The sequence below is a fragment of the Dermacentor andersoni genome, chromosome 10, assembly GCF_023375885.2.
Source record: "Dermacentor andersoni chromosome 10, qqDerAnde1_hic_scaffold, whole genome shotgun sequence".
Classification (NCBI taxonomy): domain Eukaryota; kingdom Metazoa; phylum Arthropoda; class Arachnida; order Ixodida; family Ixodidae; genus Dermacentor; species Dermacentor andersoni.
In genome coordinates, this window is record NC_092823.1 from 66,141,784 (window position 1) to 66,164,235 (window position 22,452).

General features: G+C 44.8%; 1 protein-coding gene across 1 annotated transcript in view; it reads right to left on the reverse strand.

The window, feature by feature from the left end:
- Positions 1-2,865: 2,865 nt before the first annotated feature.
- The window catches only part of LOC126543982 (putative E3 ubiquitin-protein ligase UBR7), a 32,686-nt gene continuing 13,099 nt past the window's right edge, over positions 2,866-22,452 (reverse strand). The window contains exons 8-11 of the mRNA XM_050191159.3: positions 10,296-10,573; positions 9,885-10,050; positions 7,668-7,729; positions 2,866-3,228 (exon numbers count right to left, since the gene is read on the reverse strand). Of these exons, the coding sequence (XP_050047116.1) occupies positions 3,136-3,228; positions 7,668-7,729; positions 9,885-10,050; positions 10,296-10,573 (599 nt within the window). The 3' untranslated portion in view covers positions 2,866-3,135. The remainder of the gene's footprint in view (positions 3,229-7,667; positions 7,730-9,884; positions 10,051-10,295; positions 10,574-22,452) is intronic.

Genomic DNA, 22,452 nt, shown 5'->3' on the forward strand with positions numbered 1-22,452 from the left:
AAGAACTTTGGTAGCGAACGTCGCAGTAGCCATGCCTAGCATTGCCACGGTGGTAGGTATGGCTGCCAGCGTATCTGCATGTGAGAGCGCCTGTTCAAGGTGGCGAGATAATCGTAAGGCGGCCGTGGTGGCTTCCATGAATGCATGGATCAATGCCATTTCGGACCTGTGGTGAAGGCTACGGCGAAAGGTTTTTGCATCCGAAATCTCAGACGTTCTTCTATACATTGACCTATGGGGTACCGCGGTGGTGCTGCGAAGGCGTCCAGAAAATCGGTCGTTGACTGTAGTTGCACAACCCTACCGAAAGCATTACATTGCCGTGAAAACGCCTCACTTTTGTGCAGTTGACGCAAATGGCACTTGAGTGGGTGCAGCCAGGAGCAGGCAAGTCGAATTGCAGCAAAATGGCGCAAATGGCACCACCATTGAGCCTTCTTTTAACCTGGCAAGACACCTATGCCATTACCTAGACAAAAAGAACATACTATTTTCAGGTTATAGAGTCATCCTGCTGTTAGAGGAAACACCTTATTTACATCCCTGATGTGCTTACACAAGCAGGCGAGTGAAATAGACTCTATATACACCAGTTAGACACAATCACATGTTGCCACCACAGACTAATACTAAAATTACCAGGGGTAAACTTGTTGTTTAACCATAATGGCAATGAACAATGGTGTCGAACTGAACCGGAACAGAACTTTTATTTTCACTTGGACAGGAAGTAAACCAAACCACAATTTTTTCCAACATCTTGGAGCTGAACCCAAACAGAAACTTTTTGAGGAATCTATCCGAACCAGTTCGACCACAGGTTTAGGCCAGAGTCATTATTGCTGCATTTCTAAGAGAGGAGGCGATGCCTCTTGCATTAATTTGGTGCAGCTTACTCGGTCAACAGTATGCATGGACGGCTCAACTGTACACTGTGCGCATAGTCAACGTGTGCTGTCCAGAACAAAACGTCGCCAACATTGTCGTTGTGGAGCAAACGGATTGTGCTCGGACACAGTTGCAGTGTGTACTGTACCTTCAGTGACTGCTAGTTACTTTCGCAGCGCAAGCGGAACTATGTAGAAATTCTCCATGGCAAATGCAGACAGCAACAATAAACTGAAAGCGAGAGCAGATTTTCTTTTGAGGTGCTCTGCTATTAATAAGCAATACTGCGAACTTACTTAATTCTAGGCTATAATAGCTTCTCGATGAAAACCTTTTGTTCATGAAGTCGTTTACACATGCACTCTGCATTTTTATAATGGCTCAAACATATATTCCTTCAGTGCTTTCACTATGTTATATATAGAGGGGACAAATAAATTTCAACTACAGTCGAACCCACTTATAACGATACCAGTTTTAACTATATATCAGTTATAACAATGAGAAGCTGCGGCATTGTCGATTTTTGTATGTTTTCCATGGTGAAATAACCTGCCTACTACAATGCCGCATTATCGGTTGCAACAATGAAGTCTGGCTGCTGGGTGTCCGTGCCGAAAGGTAGTGAAATCCTTGAAAAGAAAAAAAAAACAAAAAAAAAACGAGAAATTCGAGCAGCTGCATGCTGCACTGCCACCGCACGCTCATTTTCCAGCCTTCTACGTAGGACTCTCTCCTGCCGCCCTTCCTCCCCTCCGAACACGAATGGGCTATGCCCATAGGTTTATGCTGCCTCACCTTCCAGAACACCAATGGACTGTGCCAACTGCGCCACAAGCAGATTGCTCACATGTTGCTCGCTGGCTCCTCATTCAGCGCAGTTCTGTGAACAGCTTAATCGCTTGCGTACGTTTTTGTTGATTGCATCGAAGACGTTCCTGGCCACGTGGTTTCTCAGCTTCGCTTGACTCGCCGCCGAAGCAGAAAATTGCTGATCCGCCCGCCGACCATCAGCAATGCATAACATTGCCGGTGAAAAGAAAGGGCATGGCTATAGATTTGGAAACTTCTAACCGATGAGACGATTGTCGCGAGCATGCTTGCATCAGAAAGCGACGGCAACGACGGCAGTGATGACGCAGTAGGGCAGGCTGCATCAATGTTGTCCTCACAGTAGGCCTGGCAGACGATTCAGTCCCTCTGGGGGCTTCGTTCTCGCGAGAAACCTTCCGCTGCACTACGTGGAGCACTTGGATGCCTTGGAGGATGTAGGCAAGCTTTGCGTAAAGTACGCATGGCTGATGAACGTAGGCTATTCTCGTGCAAGCCAGTGAGAAGTACGTGGCGAGATGGTTGTGGCAATCTCTCCTCAGCATCAGCTCCAAGCTGACAGGCTGCCGCGACGGCCTTCTTGAAATTTTTAAAAGGCCTCTTTCGAGGCCACCAAAGCGATGCCGATCATTCAGATAATTCACACGTTTGCTACTTTGACCAAGAACGTGAGGTTTCCAGAAATTACAATGAAAAATTACCTGTATGAGGCATATTTGAAGCAATAAACCCGTAAATGAAAAGAGATTCATAATGTCTGCATTTTGTTGTTTTCCTGTTCGTGTTTTTCGTAACTTGTATGACAATACTATATCTGCATTCATGTCAATTTTTTCGCCGCAGTGCGAAGTAACTTCGTATAAATAGTCCCATTTATCCACATATTGTTTATATTTTTTATTGTTCATCTTGTACTTGTGCACGCATTGCTACGTGATGCCAAAGAAACCAATAAGGGACACAGACCTAGCCAAGCCGATTTTATGGCTTTTTGTCTGTGCCCCTGCTATCTGTACGTTGTATAGATACAAATAAAGTTCAAATACTTTTCTATCTTGTAGCTGGTGCTTCACAGCAGTACTTACATGACAACCAAGGACGCCAGTAAATGTAACAAAGACACAAGCACAAATAACAGTTTGCGAATCTTTGCACACAACATTTTTATTTCTGCAGACATCCTACTATACACAGCCACAGCCACGTTTTGTCGCATGCATTCGTGCACGACATGCACTGGTGCAAATATACAGTTGTCGTCCCAGAAACATGCACTACGGGCAGCAGCGTCCTGGGGTTTACTCAATGTCAAAGATAAAACGCATGTACATGAACAGAGAGTTACACGAACAAGCAACAGTGTGTTGCCATCAGTCACAAATGAACACAAGAGTGCAGTCCACATGAGGCACCCATCTACCGGCAAAAATACGGCACTGCAGATGTCTTCCGGCGCTTGCGGGCTTCCATTCCGCTGAAAAATTCCCGAACGTCCTCTTCTCTCACGACCTAGCATTAGCAGAAGGACACGCTTAGTACAAAAAACGAATAAACACCAGTACTTCTGCTGGGTAGAAATCTGGAGGTTACCAATGAAGTTTGAGAAAAAGTTAAGAAGCATGCAACAAGTGATGGCATGAAAAATGCCAGGTGTAAGCTTAACTTTCGTTACTGCACCTATTCAAATCGATCGCCAGTGATCGATGCTTTAGATCGCCATTTTGACATGTTGGAGCCGTTTCTTACCCACTTAACTGTTTTGTTACCACAAGAAAATTGTAGTTTCTATAGGTCTTGAAAAAAAATTATTTACCACTACAAATAATATTGCAGCACACATTGCAGCTTAGTATGTTGTGCATAATGAAATGCTCTTTCCAAAAGCATGTTTCCAAACAAATAAATTTATTAGGTAAAACAAACATACTAGAAAGCGCCATTTTTGCTACCAGTTGACAAAAACAACAATAAAAACGTATCTACAAAAACATTAATATCAAAGAAAATTTAGAATATACATTTTAGAGATAAACAACTCAGGAATAGTGTCTGAAAAAATAAATGCTCAGTACACCGCTGTTCTTCAGATACAAAGAAGAAACAGACCGGCTCATTGGCACATGCCATGCAGTGAAGCAGTTCGTGGATATTGTGAAGCATAGGTGCACTCCGCACTTTTCCCAGAAAATGTCTAGTTTTTGTTCAACTTTGCAGTCCTCGTAACACATTTTGCAGTTCCACCTTTTCGGCATCTTCCGAGGATGGTCCGATGAGAAGTCCAAGTAACGTACTTCACCAGTTTGTCTAGAGTCGTGCACCTCTTCCAGGACTGATCCCTCCTAGCGTAGCTGGGCAACTACAAGATTGTGCGTCGAAGCGTATCTTTTCGCAGTTTTGCAGATTGTCTTTATCACCTGTGCAGAGAAGAAGAGTAGAAAGAAATCCCACGCCGTTGTAAACTGTCTTGCGCTGATCCGTAGTGCTGGGCCGAGATGTGCTACGAGCGGCATTTTTGGCGTGAACGGCAGTTTCTTTGCTGCCGATGGCAGCACATCATAACCATGTGAAGTGCGCACCCTGAAGATAATCACTAGAGCTCTTAGGTCGTGCAAAAACATAGCCAGGTAAGCGCTCAAGGCTGTAAAGGAAAGTCGCCGGTGAACAGCTGTAAATGTCCCATGCTGACTCAAAATATTCTCGCCGTCAGAGCTTGAATCTGCTTTGCTGTCATCTTCAGAATCATGACTCGAGTCCTCATCACTGAATTGAAGTGCGGATGCAGCTGCGCGGGACGACCCCATGGGAACGACTGTCAATAACTCCACAGTGACACCACACCCTTTGCCTGGATTTTACGACAGAAGTGAAAATGAAACACTTGGGAAACTTGTTGGAAATGCCAGGTCCACATGTTGGATGTGTGGCGGCCCTTCAGAAACACACTTTGGCGGAATAAAAGGACTGGGACTCCAAACCAAAGCTCACTAGTGATCAGCTGGCATCATTCTTGGTTAATTATCACCGCTAGCGCTGTTGGACGGCAAATCCTGCAATATCATTTAATCTTTAACTTGCTGGGAGTCATTTCATTACAAAGTTTTGATGCTAGTGCAGCATAATCGCGACCGGCACGCTTTTTGCTTGAGCCCAGCAGAAGGTGACAGCCATGCCTCTATTCACTACAACATATGCACATGAGTTTGCGGAAAGGTCCATCAAAAATCACAATGTTGCCGGAGCATGAAAATTTTAACCGATTCTGAAAGTTCAGTGCCTGTACTTATTGGATGGCTTGAAGTGGATGAGAAACGGCTCCAACATGTCGAAATTAGCTATCTAAAGCATCGATCATCAGTGACCGATGTGAATAGGCATGGTAAAGAAAGAGTTAAGGCCACCCAGTAGTTAGTAGAGGCACTGAACTTTCAGAATCAGTTTAAGTTTTAACGCTCTCGAGATGTGATTTTTGATGGACCGATTTGCGTACTAATGCGCGTATGTTGTAGCGAAAAGAGGTGTGGCTGTTACCTTCTGCCAGGCTTGAGAAAAAAGCATGCCGCTCACGATTACGCTGCACTAACATCAAAATTTTGTAATGAAATGACTCCCAGCAAGTTAAAGATCAAATTATGCTGCCGGATTCGCCGTCCAACAGTGCTAGCGGTGATAATTAACCAAGAATGATGCTAGCTGATCACTAGTGAGCTTTGGTTTGGAGTCCCAGTTGTTTTATTCCGCCAAAGTGTGTTGCTGAAGGGCCGCCGAATGTCCAACATGTGGACCTGGCATTTCCAACAAGTTTCCCGAGAGTTTCAATTTCGCTTCTCTTGTAAAATCCAGGCAAGAGGTGCTGCCGGTGTCACTGTGCTGCTGTGCGGTCATCGAAAGTCGCTCCCATTATGCCATTATGTCGTCCCGCGCGGCTGCGTCGCAACAAAAGCGTTGTGCTCGAAACTATGCTGCACCCACACTTCAATTTAGTGATGAGGAATCAAGTTATGATTTCGAAGGTGACAGCAAAGCAGATTCAAGCTCTGACGGCGACAATATTTTGAGTCAGCATGGGACATCCACAGCTGTTCACCGGCGACTTTCCTTTACGGCATTTAGCGGTCTCTTTCCTTGTTTGCGCTTATCTGGCGCTCTTTTTCACAACCTAAGAGCTCTAGTAATTATCTTCAGGGTGCACACTTCGCATGGTTATGATGTGCTGCCATCGGCAGCAAAGAAACTTCCGTTAACGCCAAAAATGCTGCCCATAGCACATCTTGGCCCAGCACTACGGGTCAGCGCAAGACAGTTTGCAATGGCATGGGATTTCTTTCTACTCTTCTTCTCTGCAGAGGTGATCAAGACAATCTGCAAAAAGGTATGCTTGGATGCACAATCTTGTAGTTGCCCAGCTACGATGAGAGCGACCAGTCCTGGAAAAGGTGCACGACTCTAGACAAACTGGTGAAGTATGTTACTTGGACTTCTCATCGAACCATCCTCGGAAGAAGCCGAAAAGGTGGAACTGCAAAATGTGTTACGAGGGCTACAAAGTTGAACAAAAACCAGATATCTTGTGGGGAAAATGCGGAGTGCACCTATGCTTCACAAAATCCAGGAACTGCTTCACTGCATTGCATGTGTCAATGAGCCGGTCTTAGTTTCTTCTTTGTATCTGAAGAACGGCGGTGTACTGAGCATTTATTTTTTCAGACACTATTCCTGAGTTATTTATCTCTGAAATGTATATTCTGAATTTTCTTTTGATATTAATCCTTTTGTAGATATGTTTTATTGTTTTTGTCAACTGGCAGCAAATATGGCGCTTTCTAGTATCTTTATGTTTTACCTAATAAATTCCTTTGTTCGGCAACGTATGTTTTTGGAAAGAGCATTTCATTATGCACAATATGCTATACTGGAAAGTGTGCTGGAATATTATTTGTAGTGGTAAATAATTTTTTCCGAGACCTATAAAAGAACGACCATTTTCTTGCGTTAGCGAAATAGTTGAGAGACAGGAAGATAGCAGTGTGCATCAGAGGTCAAATGGGGATAGCCGATATTCTAGTTGACATTAATAGAGAGAAATGAAGCTGGGCAGGCCATGTAATGCCTAGGGCGGACACGAGAACTTTATTAGAGTTGCTGAATGGGTGCCAAGGGAAGGGAGGCACAGTCGACGACTGTAGAGAAGTAGGTGGCGTGATAAAATTAGGAAATTTTTGGGCACAGGATTGGGTCAGCTAGTTCAAGACAGGAGTAATTGGATATCACTAAGAGAGGGCCTCCGTCTTGCAGGGAACCTAAACAGTCTGATGACGACCTCCGCAGCTGGGTTTCCAGATGAACAATTATTCATTACAGTTGATCAAAGTTCAATGCGTTGGTAATGATAATGGATGTTTCTTTACGGAAACAACGTGGATCCATAAAGAAATCACAAAGTATGGTTTAGTTGTTCAAAGGCTCCATCTTTGGTGAAAGAATTGTAATGTCTACTGCAGAACGAATGAATGAATAGTGGGGATTTACATGCCAAAACCACGATTTGATTACAAGGCATGCTGTAGTGGGGAACTCCGGATTAATTTTGACCACCAGAGGAGCTTTCACGTGCCCCCAACGCACGGGACACAGGCATTTCTGCATTTCGGCCCCACTGAAATGAGGCCGCCGCGGCCGGGATTCGATCCTGCAACCTCGTGCTTAGCAGCACAACACCTTAGCCATTAAGCCGCAGCAACGGGTGTCTACTGCAGAATCTTTTAAAGGACTGAATCTGAGGGATGCGTGGAGGGAGCTGGCATATTCTTGCAAGCAATGTCTGGACCCAGAAACCGAAGGCTGCCGAGTAGTTCACTATGCTAAGTTTCTCAATTACAGTTTGAGCGAGACAGCATTAGAAGTTGAAGCTTTCCCACTGCACCTTTACGTATTCTGTAAACCTGGCTCACCTTCCGGTTGTCCGCAAACTTCTTCAGGAAGTCCACAAGCTCCGTCTTGAGATTGTTGTAGCCTGCAGTGAAAGGACACACGCATCAGCTGCAGCTGGAAGAGGGTATGCCTGAATATGCACTCCCGCCTAGGACTCCCCAGAATGACCGTCTTCCCTTCTCCCCCCTTCCCTCTCCCCAAACAGCATCAGCGGTGTTGTCTAGATTCTCCACAGGAAAGCTCCAGCTGTGGGCGTGATCGCCTCATCCCTGTCACGAGCGTGTTGCCCCACGAAGACCGTTCTCTCCTCCACTGTGGTTCTCAGCACTCGCCCTGGCATAAGGTCAGGCCTCTACTGTCACTTCACAGGGACGGAAGCGACCAAGGACGCTTTGGAGCATCTCTGGGAGCAGCAAATTTTGCACTTTGGAGCAGGTTTGGAGCAGGAATTGCCTATCTTGGAGCAATAAACGCGCGTTTTGGAGCAGCTTGGTAAAGGCCAATATGAGTTAAATACAGGCATACGGAGGAAAGTTGTTCCTTATTTGACATTGTGTAACACTATTAGGTTACGGCACATCACTTCTACGGAAACCTGCAAGGCAAGCAAAACTCATGACATGGAAAAATTGCCATCCATGTGAGTAGTATAGCATGAAGTTACAAGGAAACCCACACAGGTTTCTCAGAAACCAGATAATCAAGCCAACTGGTCGCCATGAAGAAAGCAAGCAAATGCGCTACCTAAGTAAATAATTAACTAAACACTACCGTCCATGGGCGGCTGCGTTACTTTGCCATGACCGCAGGTCCGAAGGGGCATTAAATGGTTCAGACCTGCGGTCATGGCAAAAAGTCCAGAAAATTGGAGAGCAAAGGGTTCTTGCATCCAAAATTTCAGATGTTCGTATACATTGACTCTATGAGGTACGTGGTGGTGCCGCAAAGCTGTACGAATTATTTGGCATGTCCCAAAAGTTGGGTGTCTGGAATATCTGTCGACTGTACACTAGCAACTGACGACACAGCACCAAAGAGGATCTGTTATGATTCCTCTACGTTACTTGAGCCAGCATTAGCGTGACTTTCGTTCCCTTTCCATCAAATTACAGCTAATTTTCCCTGATAGAAGCACAAATTCCATGAGATTTACCCGAGTACTTCCAGACTTAAAAATCCCTGAGAATTCCCAGTTTTCCCGGTTGGTAACACCCTGGTTCTATGAACTAACCGATTTTTTCAAATGAACCGAGATCCAATAACCAAGGATACATCAGACCCTTCTTCTCCAATAAGCTGAGAGGCATTGAGTTAAGTCTACCTCAACATATTTTGATGTTCGCTTCAGGAGTGAACCATACAGCACATAAAGTGAAACGCTAATTTCTGCTACAGTTAGTACTAGAATCATGCAGTACTTTCTAGTAGGTCTCTGAATGATTCTTTTTTTTTTTTTTTTGCCAGAAAAATACATATTACTTGTGGAGAAACTAGGCCTTAACAGTTGAACCTCCCTTTAATTTCTGTTGTGCTCAAACTGCAGCATAGATAACATTACTGCTCAAATACACTGACTTGTGCTCCTTTCGGCAACTCGGTCATTCTCTAGAAAAAAAAAAAAGTCTAAAAGAAGCCAAGCTGAATTTGAGTCCTTGCAGTGTACACAACTTCTGACAAATATCTGCTTGTTCTGTATTATACCTCGTCTTATTGATATGTGTGTATATGCACATCAGTTTCAAGTCTAAAATGGATCTCATCATGGCCATGACTAGAACGTGGATCTGGCCGTCGAACACGGGTGGCTTATTGTAAAGCTAATCCCACAGTTTGTTAAGAGCAAGAAAGAAAGGGAAACCTCTGCACAGCTGGTTTTAGCATTGCCTCTGATATCTGAGGCAGTGTATTGCTCCACCCGAGATTTTGAAGGCTCATGCCTAGGCTTACGCCCTGTACTCACGCAGTGCTCACAAGAAAACGAATCACAGCAACATAATACAAAAGACAGCGGAGTAAAAAGGTACTCACTCAAGCTGCACCTCTCCATTGTTGAAGCAATCTTACTGATTAACATCGCTGTTAATGATGGATTATGAATTAATAGCCCCATTTTTGAATGCTGTACATTCAAACCTTCACGCAAAATATGTACACTTAGAAAGGCACAAGGCTTGCAATGAGCATACCAACAGCAGCATACTCTTTACAGTCGTGATGCACGATGTCTTTGTTCGTACCATGAATGGCTTCGATCTGCTGGACCCGTCCCAACGTCCCCAGGGCCGACATGAGGGGGTCACCAGCAGGTGCCTGTGCACGGGCTGCCTTCCCTTTCTCCTCGTACGAGTGGACCGTGTCCTCCTCGTCCAACAGGAACAGGCAGTGCTGTTCGTTGTACATGGCCTACGAGGCAAACAAAACAATGAAACTGGGGTCAACAAGGACAGCAAACCAAGAATTCTGTTCCCAACAGGCTTTGTTCTTTGCTATAGCAGAAGTTTGCCAGTGTCAACAGGCAGCCTAAATCTGGGTATACTAGCATCCTTGCCGTTTCGCTCCGACCTCCCTTAATAGCAGCAGAAGGCCACCGCAGCTCAAGGACTACAGCTATGGTCTCATGGTCATGGACTATGGATTATGACGCTTACCAAGCACTGTATGCAGTGGCACAATCGTGACCTCCATCCGGATGGCCAGTAGGCACACTCATTGCGAGGCTCCTCCTTCACATCATCAACGCTGCTCCGCAGGCGCTCCAGGATGCACTGCGACACTGAAGAGAGCAGGCCGCTTCGTCCGGCCGGCTTCTCGACCTTGACCTCGTCACGAGAGCCACTGGATCCCTCGGTTGGCTGGTTGGGACGCTCTTCTTTGATTGCATCGGTGCCGTTCTCGTGAGATGTGGCCACGCCGTTTTCTACGCTTCCTGCAATTTGGAGAAATTGTGAGGAATTGCTGACAAGGCTTTCCTCGAATAAGGTCACACGCAAAAGAAGTGAACTGCGAGGCTTGATCACTATTGATCACCATTTTCTACAGCCATATAAGCCACACTGATGCAGCTTAGTAGGTGTCGTAAACGGAAAACCAATAATTTCATTTTTGTAACAGATAAAATCTTAAGAGTAGTTAAACTTGTTACCATTACCGACAGGTGGTCCTTCAGTTATGTCGAAACTGGGCCACACGAGTGCCACTGATGCCGACTGAAACCCTAACTTTAATTTAGTCAAATTCTCACGTCCACGCAACAGTGGTAATGACATCTCACTTTTGCAAATCCAGATCTCCTCTACAAATATAGTCCTCATGAGGAAACCTGCCTCGCAGTGTGAACCAACAACTAGTGTACCATATGGTTGCTTTTAATTGGAATTTTCGACACCACTAGATGGCAGCACTTATGAATGTTAGCAGCGTTGTGCATAGTTTCTCTCTATTTGGACTGCTTGAACACTTGCACTGGAGACATGGCTGCCTGCACAACGCATTTTTGCAAAGTCTTTTGGGAAACTTGGACTAGTTTTCGTCATTCCCTGTGGTAAGGTTAGATAGCCACTCCCTCACTGCTGCAGCTACAGGAGTATTGTATACTTGCAAACCTATCAACTTTAGTAAAAATCCAGCAGACACGCCAAAAGGGAGGGACGGATGACAAACATTTCCTTTCTGGGGATAGAGATGCAGCACGTAAGCAGCAAACAGCAGCAAACTTGGAAACGCAAAGACTGAATTGATGTGTGAAGCCGATGAACAACAACAACAACAAACAACAACAACAACAAAAACCACTGGAAATTTGTAAATACTGCCAATGCAAAAGAGCAGTGTCTCTTGTAACATTCTTGTATGGAATGCACGACAGAAGGCATTAGCAATGTGTTGCCACGTTTTTGTAGCCAGAAAGGGCTGTTACACAGCTGCAGTCACATCTCATGCTAAACGGGACAGATCTGGTGCTTGGAGTCTCCGCCAATCTCACGCTGGTTGATGCGCCTCTGCAGAAACCCACACAGAGGGTAGCACCACCCTTGCTTCTAATTATAGCAACACAGGGTAGGGATATGTGAATAATAATTTTTAGACCGAATTGAACAGTTCCAGAAATTAACCAGATATAATACAGTCGAGCGCATCTACAAAGAACACACGTCTGCAATGAAATGGCCTGTATAACGAAGGAATAATTCCAACCTGGTTCTATTGCAAGCGGTGCTGTGCGCGACCTTCACAACGAAGTGACCGATACAATGATGACCTACAGAACGAAAGACCTCTCCTTATATTCGAATAAATACGGTACATCAAAGACCATTCCACAGCGAGAGTTGACTTGTGGTGTTAGTGTGGAAAAAGTAAGCAAGCTTTTTTGTGTCTGACATGGCCTTGGAGATACAAACTGGGAAAGTGCCCATTTTTATTATTTCCGGAAATGGCCTGAGTCTGACAAGTGCAGGTAAACATCAGGTAGGCATATTTTATATTTTGAATTATTGATATATAAGTCCCATACAGTGCAGTCCACTTATAACGATACCACATATAACGATATATCGGTTATAACGATGGGTCGACATGAGAGTGTCATTTTATGCATTAGGTCTATGGGGAAAAAAACCATTTATAACGATAGGTTATTCACCGCATATCGGATATAACGATCAAAATTTTGCAGTCTGGACGGCGTTTTCCGTGCCAAATAATCGTAACGTTTGCGTTGCTTAGTTCCCTGAAACGAACGATGTCGAGACGAGGCGATGTTTACCTCCGTAAGTTCGTATCTGCCGCCATTACCGCGCAGCGCGTCTCGCCCCGCCCGCGCACGAGTAGGCGCAGCCAACGTTGGCGCAGCGCGCCACAAGATGGCGCTAGCTGCTTCATGCGCGTAAAGCCCCTCAATTTTTCAAAAGTAGCGCCATTCTTAGATCTTTCCGCCACCCCGCTCACCCTGGCGCCTCCTCCTCCACGCTTCCTGTCGCCCCAGCCTCCTCCGCTCCCCCATTGGCCAATCTGTGTCATGTGGAAGCAGGCGCCGCGCTTTTGTATATTTTTTCTTTCCAGCGCGCGCCGACCTCCATTGTTGGGCCTGCGCGACGAAAGTACGGCAGGCGAACTGACGGAGTGCGTTAGCGTAAAAGAATGTTTCGGGCCGAGAACTTAATTGCGATGCCATGCTGCTACGCCTTCGGTTGCCGCAACAGACACAGCGAGGGCAAAAAGCTTTTTGCTTTACTGTCCGGCGGGCGCAACGCAAAAAGAAGTGTGGATTCGCAGGATCTGGCGGGCTGACTTCGAGGAAGTGGCAAAGAACGCACGGCTTAGTGAAGTAAGGGCCACGGCTACTCACAACCTCTTATTTCGAGCCTAGTTCACGCCTTCCGCTTCGAAAAAGTGTGTGTTCATGCTCTGCGTGGTTTTCAGCGCGTTGTATGACTTTTCTTTTTTTCGTATATGCTCTCTTTGTTTCATGTAGTTTCGTCTTGCGGTGAATTGCACGCATCTGCAGCTGGCCTGTGACATAAAAGCGACTTTATTCAGGGTGTGTTTTGAGCTCTACCAGAAGTTGGCACATGCTCGACGCTTTTGCAAGGCTCAATATGACTTAAGGCTGTTTCACATGCTGCGACTGCAACGACGAAAATCGGTGCTGTCGCACGCGTCGCAATGCGATTTTTTGAGGGCTCATTTCACATGATTGCGATTTCAACAATGCGACTGGTGCGACGCCCAGGGTTGCTTATTGCCAGGGTCTCGTTCGGCTTCGTGGCACACGCTGCATAATTCTTTTATTGTAGTGAATAAAACGTTTACACTATAATATTATTGACTTCTCTTGATTAGAAACAAATAATATGTACGTTTACTAATTTAAAAACGTTAGTTAAGATTTGTCTTGGGGTGCGCGACGGCGGTTTCTGTAGTTCAGTGCGACATCGCGCACGTAAACAGCTGTTCGCAGGTGGTTCAGCGCTGTGTGTTGTCTTATCTACATTCTATGACCGTTTCGTTCTGCCTGCGCTACAACAATCTACAAGATGACCTATCGACAAGTTCATATAGCTACCCTCACCGTATATGCAGTATTCGGAATTCGGCTGCCACGAAGTTGTCGTGTCAGCCCAACAAGATCCTTGCGCTACCCGTGCTCGGCGTCAGCTTCTGGAGAAATGATGCGTGTATATTGCCCGTCATTGCGCATATGTGGTACCTGCTCCTAGCCATATTCTTACGCCAAACGCAACAAGAAGCACCAACCCTAACGCCCGCGTGTGCCCCTGAACGAAGCCTCAAACGATCTGTGTGATTACGACGTGGAATGAAAATCGTGTTGTGAAATTCAACCTTAGCGCTAGCCTGGTTCGTCCATCGCCGTGCTTGCGCTGCGAATATATATATGGGAGCCCTCTCTAAATATTTCTAAAGGCGCAAAAGCCGACGCATCAAATGTTTCGAGCAGTTACCGTCACTTTTGTAGAAACCTGTACGTTGTAACATAGCATTCTAAAAGACACGCTTCTCGTCCACTTTGTTGTCCCGTGTCTCGCGCTGGTAGTATACTCGGAACTTCTAACAAGAAGACCATATCAATACGCGCTATTCGTAATGCAGGATCGTAGGCCCACGGCAGGCGCACTTGCCGTAGAATTTTTCAGCTTTCAGCTCAGCCTCGCACGCCTCTCACGGTTAGCCTGTTTTGTGGAAATAAATATTATTATTATATTATTAATGTTATTAGATATTATAGTTTCTTCACTGTAATATATAGCAATCATCCAGATTTCTTAAGCTAGTCATGCATTTAGTCTGTATTAGATCAACATTGTTACGACATGCTTATGGGAGTCATTTCAAACTAGATTGCTCAGCCAGAGAAAGTACAAATGCAAGCCTCAATGTTTATTCCAATTTGGTATTCCTAAACAGATTACATTGGCAGAATTTTATGCCTGCTTGCATTTCCTGCAATTCAATGTTCAGAGCTGGAAAAACTGATTCCTTTTCTAGCTGTCGAAAGGCTGCTTCAATGTCGATAGCAAGCTATAATTATTCATTTCGAAAGTGTGAAGCAATGACTATATGTCTAAGCTTATCAATGCGTTTTTGTTCCACGCACAAAATGAATGCATGACGTGCTTATGTACTTATTTATTTATATACCTCGCAGGCTGCAAGGTTGGAGTATTATGCAAGGGGGAATAAAAAAGTTGTTACAAAAGGAAGAAGGGCACAACATTAAGAAAAAAACCAGCAAAAAAAGCAGTACCAATACATTGCACGAACTAGCCCAACATGTTTTACTGGCACAACATTATACAATACTTAACAAACAATAACAGAAAAAGTTACTGCCCATGCACCCTGTAGAGACGGTGAACCAGCAAAGCTGAAATGTGCAGCCCCGGTGTTTATCACTGGGTTAATTCCAATGGTTTATTCAAGTCTTTCTGTATTATTGGTTATGTCTGCGTTTCTTAATGAGGTTATGCACATGTTTGGCTTGGGTTTATCACATTCTTTATTTGGAATGCCACACATTGCACTTTGCAAGATCACCATCATAGAAAGTGCAATGGAGTGGTTCATTGTGTTAATCCAGTGGGTCCGTCAAAGTCTTTCTGAATTATGTTACGCACTTGTATTTTGTAATGCGTTAATCATAATGTTTATGACTCAGTTATGCACTGTAGTTACGAAGTGACACACTGGGGCTGCACATTTCATTTAATTAAATACAGGGACACATTTTCGAACCTATTGGGAAGTCGGAGAGACTGCTGCTAGAGAGAAACGACGTCACTATCTGTCTAGCCAATGGCCCACCACACCTTTGCTGTGATAATAATGACATCATGATCTTGTCTTAACCCCATCCCCCTCTGTGTCCCTTCCCTGCAATAATACGCAGATATAATGTATGTTTGAAATGCATAAGCATTTCTATGTCTACCCAACAAGAAATGTCTCCGTCCATCATGCAAGGCGAATGCAATGGCTCACACCCCCTTAAACAATGGCTCATACCCCTACAGTAGGGTTTTTGGGATCGGACCATGAGTGTTTCGCCTAGGCATATACAGCTTCACTGTAAAAAGAATGAACGCCTTTCTGCTAGAGACCAAGACAATCATGAGGTGTATTAACAAATGAAAGTTTATTGAACATGCCGAGTAAATGCTGTTCGACAAGCAATAAATCGTATTTACACAAAAAGCAGAAGCAAGATCTGATGTGTGTCCATACAGATCCCAACAGGAAACGCATCCATCTCTGAAAGTGTAACAGCGGCCATGCTGACACAAGATTCTCCCAGTGTATTTGCATCTACAGCATCCATAATTTCTCTAGGCAGCCGATCTCCACAGAATGCTAGCTTCTTCCTCAACAATGCACTCTCCACATCTGAGCGTGCATTGTAGAGGAAGAAGCTAGCATTCTGTGCAGATCGGCTGCCTAGAGAAATTACGGAAGCTGTAAATCTAAAAATGCTGGGTTAATCTTGTCAGCACGGCCTCCTTTAGAAATGGATGCATTTCCTGTCAGGAAACGCACATGCATTTTTGCTTCTCCTTTTTGTGTATGTTCAGTCTATTGCTTGTAAGCGAGCATTTACTTGGTGTGTACATTAAACTTTTGGTTGTTAGATCATCTCGGTTTTCTTGTTTGTCCTATGTGTTCTCTGGTGCCATTTGCAGCCAGGCTATTCATTTTTTTTTTAGACCGCAACAAGTCACTTTAATGGCCCTCATGATACCTTATAAAATCTTTTATTTGGCCAATGTAGCAAGAATGTACAGTGTGAAGCAGTAAGAACAGGGTATGCTAACTTCTAATTAAAAGGTTTATTGTGAAAATGCAGTGATCTATAAAGGTTACCACAAAGTAGTACAGCAATAAAACCTGATAAAGACTAGTGCTTGATGAAACCAAACATAAAAGCGGGAAAAGGAGAAAATACATATAGATATACAAGTCCAGGGGAAAAAAACATTGTGATCACCAAGTGTGCATGTGATTACCCTCCAGGAAACTCATTTTTTTCCCAATGGCATGGAAGTGGAAGAATGTGCTTGCATAAGCAAGCTGTCAGTCTGTCTATTGGAATAACAACAGTGTTTCTTGAAAGGTGCCGGCATGCAGGATTGGCAATTGTAATGATTTTTTCCTGCACTTGGAATTTTTCTCTATTTTCTTTCTGTAGCATATTTATTTATGTTTGGCTGCATCAAGCACCAATTTTATCTATCCTTCAAAGATGTCTTTCTTTTTCTGGGGAAAACTCGGGGAAGGCAGGAGATGGAAATTCAAGACGATGAGCAACATGAAAACAAGGTGAAAGTAGGAGCCAACGTTTCCACACGTGGACCTTGAAGAAGACAAGTCCACTTGTCGAAACGTTATATGGGGTTTAAGTTTATGTAGTGTCATACTACTGTTACACTGCTATTGCCAGATCAGTGTACTATATGTGCCTTATGTTTGCTTGCATCTTCATGATTAGCAACCTCCTCTGTGTGTTTGGCAGTTGCATACAGTCTCCTGGCCTAATTGTTTGCCCCCATATTCCACGGTATGGGCCTGTTATGTTTCAAGTTCAGGTACTCCCGAGGTTGTGTTTCTGAAGGGAGGGGTAGCCGTCTTTGCATCTTATATGCTAGCTGGCATAGTATCTTGGGACGAGGTTCTGAGCTCTTGAGACAAAGAATTTGTGCTGCAGGCTGCAACCCTACTCTGTCTAGGTGCTTGTTCGTTAGCTCTTTCTCATGGAGGTCTTCAAGCATGGTACAGTTGGAAAGACCTGTTATTACTACCCGATGCCTGTATTCGATGAGTTGTCTTTTTTGTGTGCTGCTGGTAATGCATACCGTACCACACCTTGGACACAAGCACAGCATCTGTGATTTTCTATAGTATCCACTCGTCCACCCCCATTATTTCAAGATTATTCTTTTCGCCAGGTGTGGAAGTTGCGCCCAGGCATTGCATAATTGTTTCACCCACGTGCTGGCTCTGCCGTCATGGGCTTACACTAGCTGAGGATTTGTGGATGTTGACTTGCGGGCATATTTGTCCAGCTATGTGGATCACAATGTGCAATCTGGGGTAGTTCTTGATTCTAGTCTTTCTTTTTTTGCCAACGTCGATATGAGCTGACTTATCAGAAAGCGAGGCCAGACTGGCCAAGAAAGTCTGCAGTGTTGTCGAGGGCTTGTTGCATCATTCTTGATTTCTGTATAAGATAGCTTTCCCATAGACTGTAATACACCATAGGCTGTAGTGTTTCTTGTAGTATGCCTGTGTTGTTGGTGTGTGTGGGCCTAATGTACCTCCAACTCTCACCTGGAATTTTCTGTCTTTCAGAAAGTTACTGTTTAAGTGCTCTACCAGAAATGTTTTTGCTCATCGTTCCTCTTATTAGAGCAGCATGAGCTACTGCTGTTAAAAGCCTCTTCACTCTCTTCATTCTTTCATAAGCGGTATTACACAATGTCCTGCAATAAAGTTTCTGCTGCTTATGGCCCACTCATATCTGCCAGAAGGGACAACTCTTGAAAAAGGTTTTTTTTGTGCTATGTGTGCGACGTAGTATGAGCATTCATGCCTTGACATTTATACATCTGTAGAACCAGCTTCCTGACAGAGTACTTGCTATACCTGATCATGCTTATTTGTGCAGTGCTGTTGAACAATACATATTGATGCAATGAATATTTACACACTCGAATTATCATGAAAGATGGTTGTTTTACAATTCTGCCCTTTGCTTTCTATTGGTGTTAGATTTTGCTTAAGTATGCCCCCCTATGCAATAGTATTTTGAAGTTTAAGGGTTCAATATAAGGTGGTGAACTAAATCTAAGTGCAAGAGCTTTTTTTTACCTATGACTCCCATCGAAATGCGACTTCCATGGCTGGCAAATCAACCCCTCACCTTGTGTTAGCAGCAGAATGCTATAGCCACAGTGGCAGGTGAACAAGTTGAAGAACGATATGTCTGTCTATAATTTCTTTTTCTTGCCTGTATGTAAGTAAAGTTTGGAATAAGTTTGTCATTGCAAAAAAAGCCCAGTTTGTGGTCCTTTATTGAATAAACCACAGATTGTGTATAGTTGAAATGCAGCAATTTGTTCTAAAATCCTCAGGTGATGTATGTTCTTGCAAGTAGCATGGTATTTCATTACTTATAAAGATAGTAATCGCAGCGGATATCGTTATATGGGTTTACACACTAATATATGTGATCACAAACTTATTAGAAACTTACTAGAAACATGTAAGGCATGAATGTTTCTGCACACTTGATCAGCTGTGAACATGCAAGAACTGCTTGTACTGGCTGACTTCACTGCACAGTTTTGATTTACTTTTCTTCAGCGTGTCGTTTTGTACTGGTTTATCCCCACAAGAACAGGCCGTTTGCCTGCTTTTCGCATTGTTGCACGAGTTCTACATAATTGTGCAGGAGGGTACGTCGTCACTTTGCCACTATAGCAAGCAATTTAATTAATCTACTAGCTGTACAGTTAATTACCTTGCAGAGCAAGTGAACAAAGTCCGCAACATAGTCTATGTTTATTGGTTTCTGTGCAAGGAAAAAAAATTCTCCAGAGAAGAGGTGCAACTTAACATGCACGTAATATTTTATTCAAACCACGAATTTAATGCTATCGTAGCAAATTCATTACGATAGCCTACACTTTTGCTCTGTCAAATTTAATAAGAGGCAAGATAAGCTTTCAAGATGCATCGGGAAATTCATGCTTGAAAACCGACAAGAAAATGCAACTGAACAGTACCGCGTTCAGCGCAACGTTGAAACTTCGAGTGCTTTGCTGTCTTGTCATTTGCCCTTGCCGAGGTTGAAATAATTCAAGCTGCTCCGTAAGCGCGATTTTACAAAAGAACATTGTGACGACCTCGTCGTCTGCTGGGGATCGAACACCTCCTAGCACTGACAACTCGCAAAGGCGTACGAAGCAAACGTGAAAATGCACTTCATTTGCTGTGTAGCGTGTCAACAAACGCATAGCAATCGGAGAATGCAATCTGCGGTACAAGTTTTTTTATTCTCCCTGCGCGTACGTACCGAATTCGACGATCCACGTCTGCGCGCATTGCACTTGTCGTACGAGACGCCATTTTCCAAAACAAACCGGCGAAATAGCTCCATTGACAGCTCTCCGCGCAATTTCGACGGAAAATCGCAGCGATCGGTGCGACGGTGCGACCAACCGGTTGGTCGCAGCCGAAAATCGGGGGGTCGGCACTGCGACTGCGATTTTCATCGCAAACGACGGAAATCGCACTTCCGGTGCGACGAAAATCGCATCATGTGAAACAGGCTTTACTATGCAGTCTTTTAGCTTCGAATGTACGCCCGCACGTATGGATTTGGTTTGTGGTGATTAACGTTTTTAACGTTAAGAAGCGACTAAAGCTAGGATGTAGGTCGTAGTGGATGGCTCCGGATAACTTTATCTAGCTCGCCTGGGGATGTTTAACGTGCACGTTGATCGTAGAGTCGTACGTGGGCTGGTAAATTCCTCGTTGGCGTTTCATAATACTCGCGCGGGCGCGCTAGCGCTGCTTTAGAAGTTGGCGCCTCGGCGCGATTGTATTTCTTCAATAAATTTTATTTATTAGTTGTAACATCTTGTCATTATTTCGTATTATTGACGGCGCCTCCAGGGAACCAAAGCGGCAACGGGAACACCAAAGCTAGAACCAGGGCCGGATGGGGCTCGCCGAAGCCTGTGCATGCCAAGGGGGAATAAGATCGCGGACAGCCAATTTTGTATGCGAACACTCCCTGCGACGCCTGCATTATTGTAATGTCACGTGCTCTTCAGAGGCCTCCGTTAGCCATTTATGTGCCCTCCTGGAGCAGTACTTGTAAAAAAATAATATATCGTCACGATTACCAAAGCACCCCGCAATGAAAGAAAACGGCCCTGTTGCCAGGCATTGCTGACCGCACACAGCCATTCCGGCTGTGAGCGGTCAGCAATCTCTCACGCGCCGGCCGAACAAAAGTATCCTGCAGGTACATAAATGAACCTACGAAACCACGTACACATACTTTCACGCTGTCAACACCCGAAACTTTACTAATTACGCGCGTGTTTGAGTACACCGCATGCTTGCGTTGTGTTTCAGCAACACGAACTCTCAACGTCGCGCGCTTTACGCCTTAAATACGTCTTGAATAATGGTCCTTTTCTCTATTTCTTCCGCAATTCCAGCACGAAATTCTAAAGGCCAGTTACCGACTGACGAAGAAAGATCTCGATTGAAAAAACTGCTCCGCAGGGCTCGAACGAACTTTTCCGCGGATTTCCTCCCGTAGCGTGTTGGCCGTCGTCTGCTACGGCAGGCCCACCACCGTCGAGGCCGCGCCGAGCGGAGGAGGAGGGAAGTGAATGGCGCTACTTTGGGAGATTGAGGGGCTTTACATGCGCGTCGGCCAGAGTCGCTCCGAAAGAGAGAGAAAGAAAAAAAGAAGCGACAAGCAAAGCGGCGCGGTGGCGCCCGTCCCGCGTCTCTCGCGATAGCAGGCTGACGCCACCGAAGCAGCGTGCAACTAACGGTTCAACCCAGTTCGAAGATGGCGCCGACAAAGCGCAAAGCTGTGTCGCTTGACACGAAGATGGATATTTTGCAGGACTCTCGATGCGGCTTCAAGGTGAGCGCCCTCGTGAAGAAGTATGAGCTCGTCCAGTTAACGATATCAACCATCTTGAAAACCGGGAGCACCGCGATTGTGAAGGCAGGAGCTATCAGCGGCCATTCCGATCAGCGGAAAAGGGGTTAGAGACCCCTTGTACGCCGATGTTGAAGAGGCGCTTTACCAGTGGTTCATCACCAATGGCTTTAAGAAGGCGGGCTTTGTGCGTAAGGATGAACTTCCCCAACCCGCTGAGACCGACCCAGTGGAAGTCGCTGACATAACCGAGCTCTGGGAGCTCGTTCCTACTGGTGACACAGGTGGTGTGTCGAAGGAGGAGTTTTTGACTGCAGACAGTGCTGCCTCGTTCTGCGATGAGGTCACCGACGAGGCGATCGCCGAAGATGTGCTGTCTCGACAGACGCAAAGTTGTGCGACGGTGGCGACGGCATCAGCGACAGTGACAACGAGATCGACAGTGGCTCCTTGACCTCGACCACGATGTCCACGCAAAGTGCACTGTCGTCGATCGACTCCTTAATTGATTTTATGCATGCTAAAGGATTGCCGCCAGTGTTCGCGCAGCAGCTGGAATCCATGCACACCGCGGTTGTGAAGCTGAAGCTGCCGCAAAAGCAAGTGCAGATTTCGGACTATTTCGGCGCGCCTAATCCTTGACACGGTCATTGGCGCTAGAAATAAAGTTTGTTTTTCACGGCCTACTGTATACATCATCTATTCTTTAGAGCAAGTAGCGAATTCGAGTTCAGAGCTGCAAAGGTAAAGAGCGCAAACGCGTTTAAAAAAATTTTTTTTTTTGATAACTGCAGTCCAGATATAGCGATCATCGGTTATAACGATCATATTTTTCGTCTTTATCGATATAGTTATAAGTGGACTGCACTGTATATCCGGGTTGAACTGTATACTATTATGACATATCAGATAGTGTATAACAAAGCTATTCAGCATTGTATATCACTTTATTATAATAGGGTTTTGCTGTAATTTGCAAATTATGCCTACACACACACACACGTATATATAGTGTGCTTACTGATTTACTCAACAGCAATTCCAAATGACACTTTCCTTTTTAGTGCAGCAGTGCGTTGGCAAAAAGGCATTTGCCCAAGCTGTCA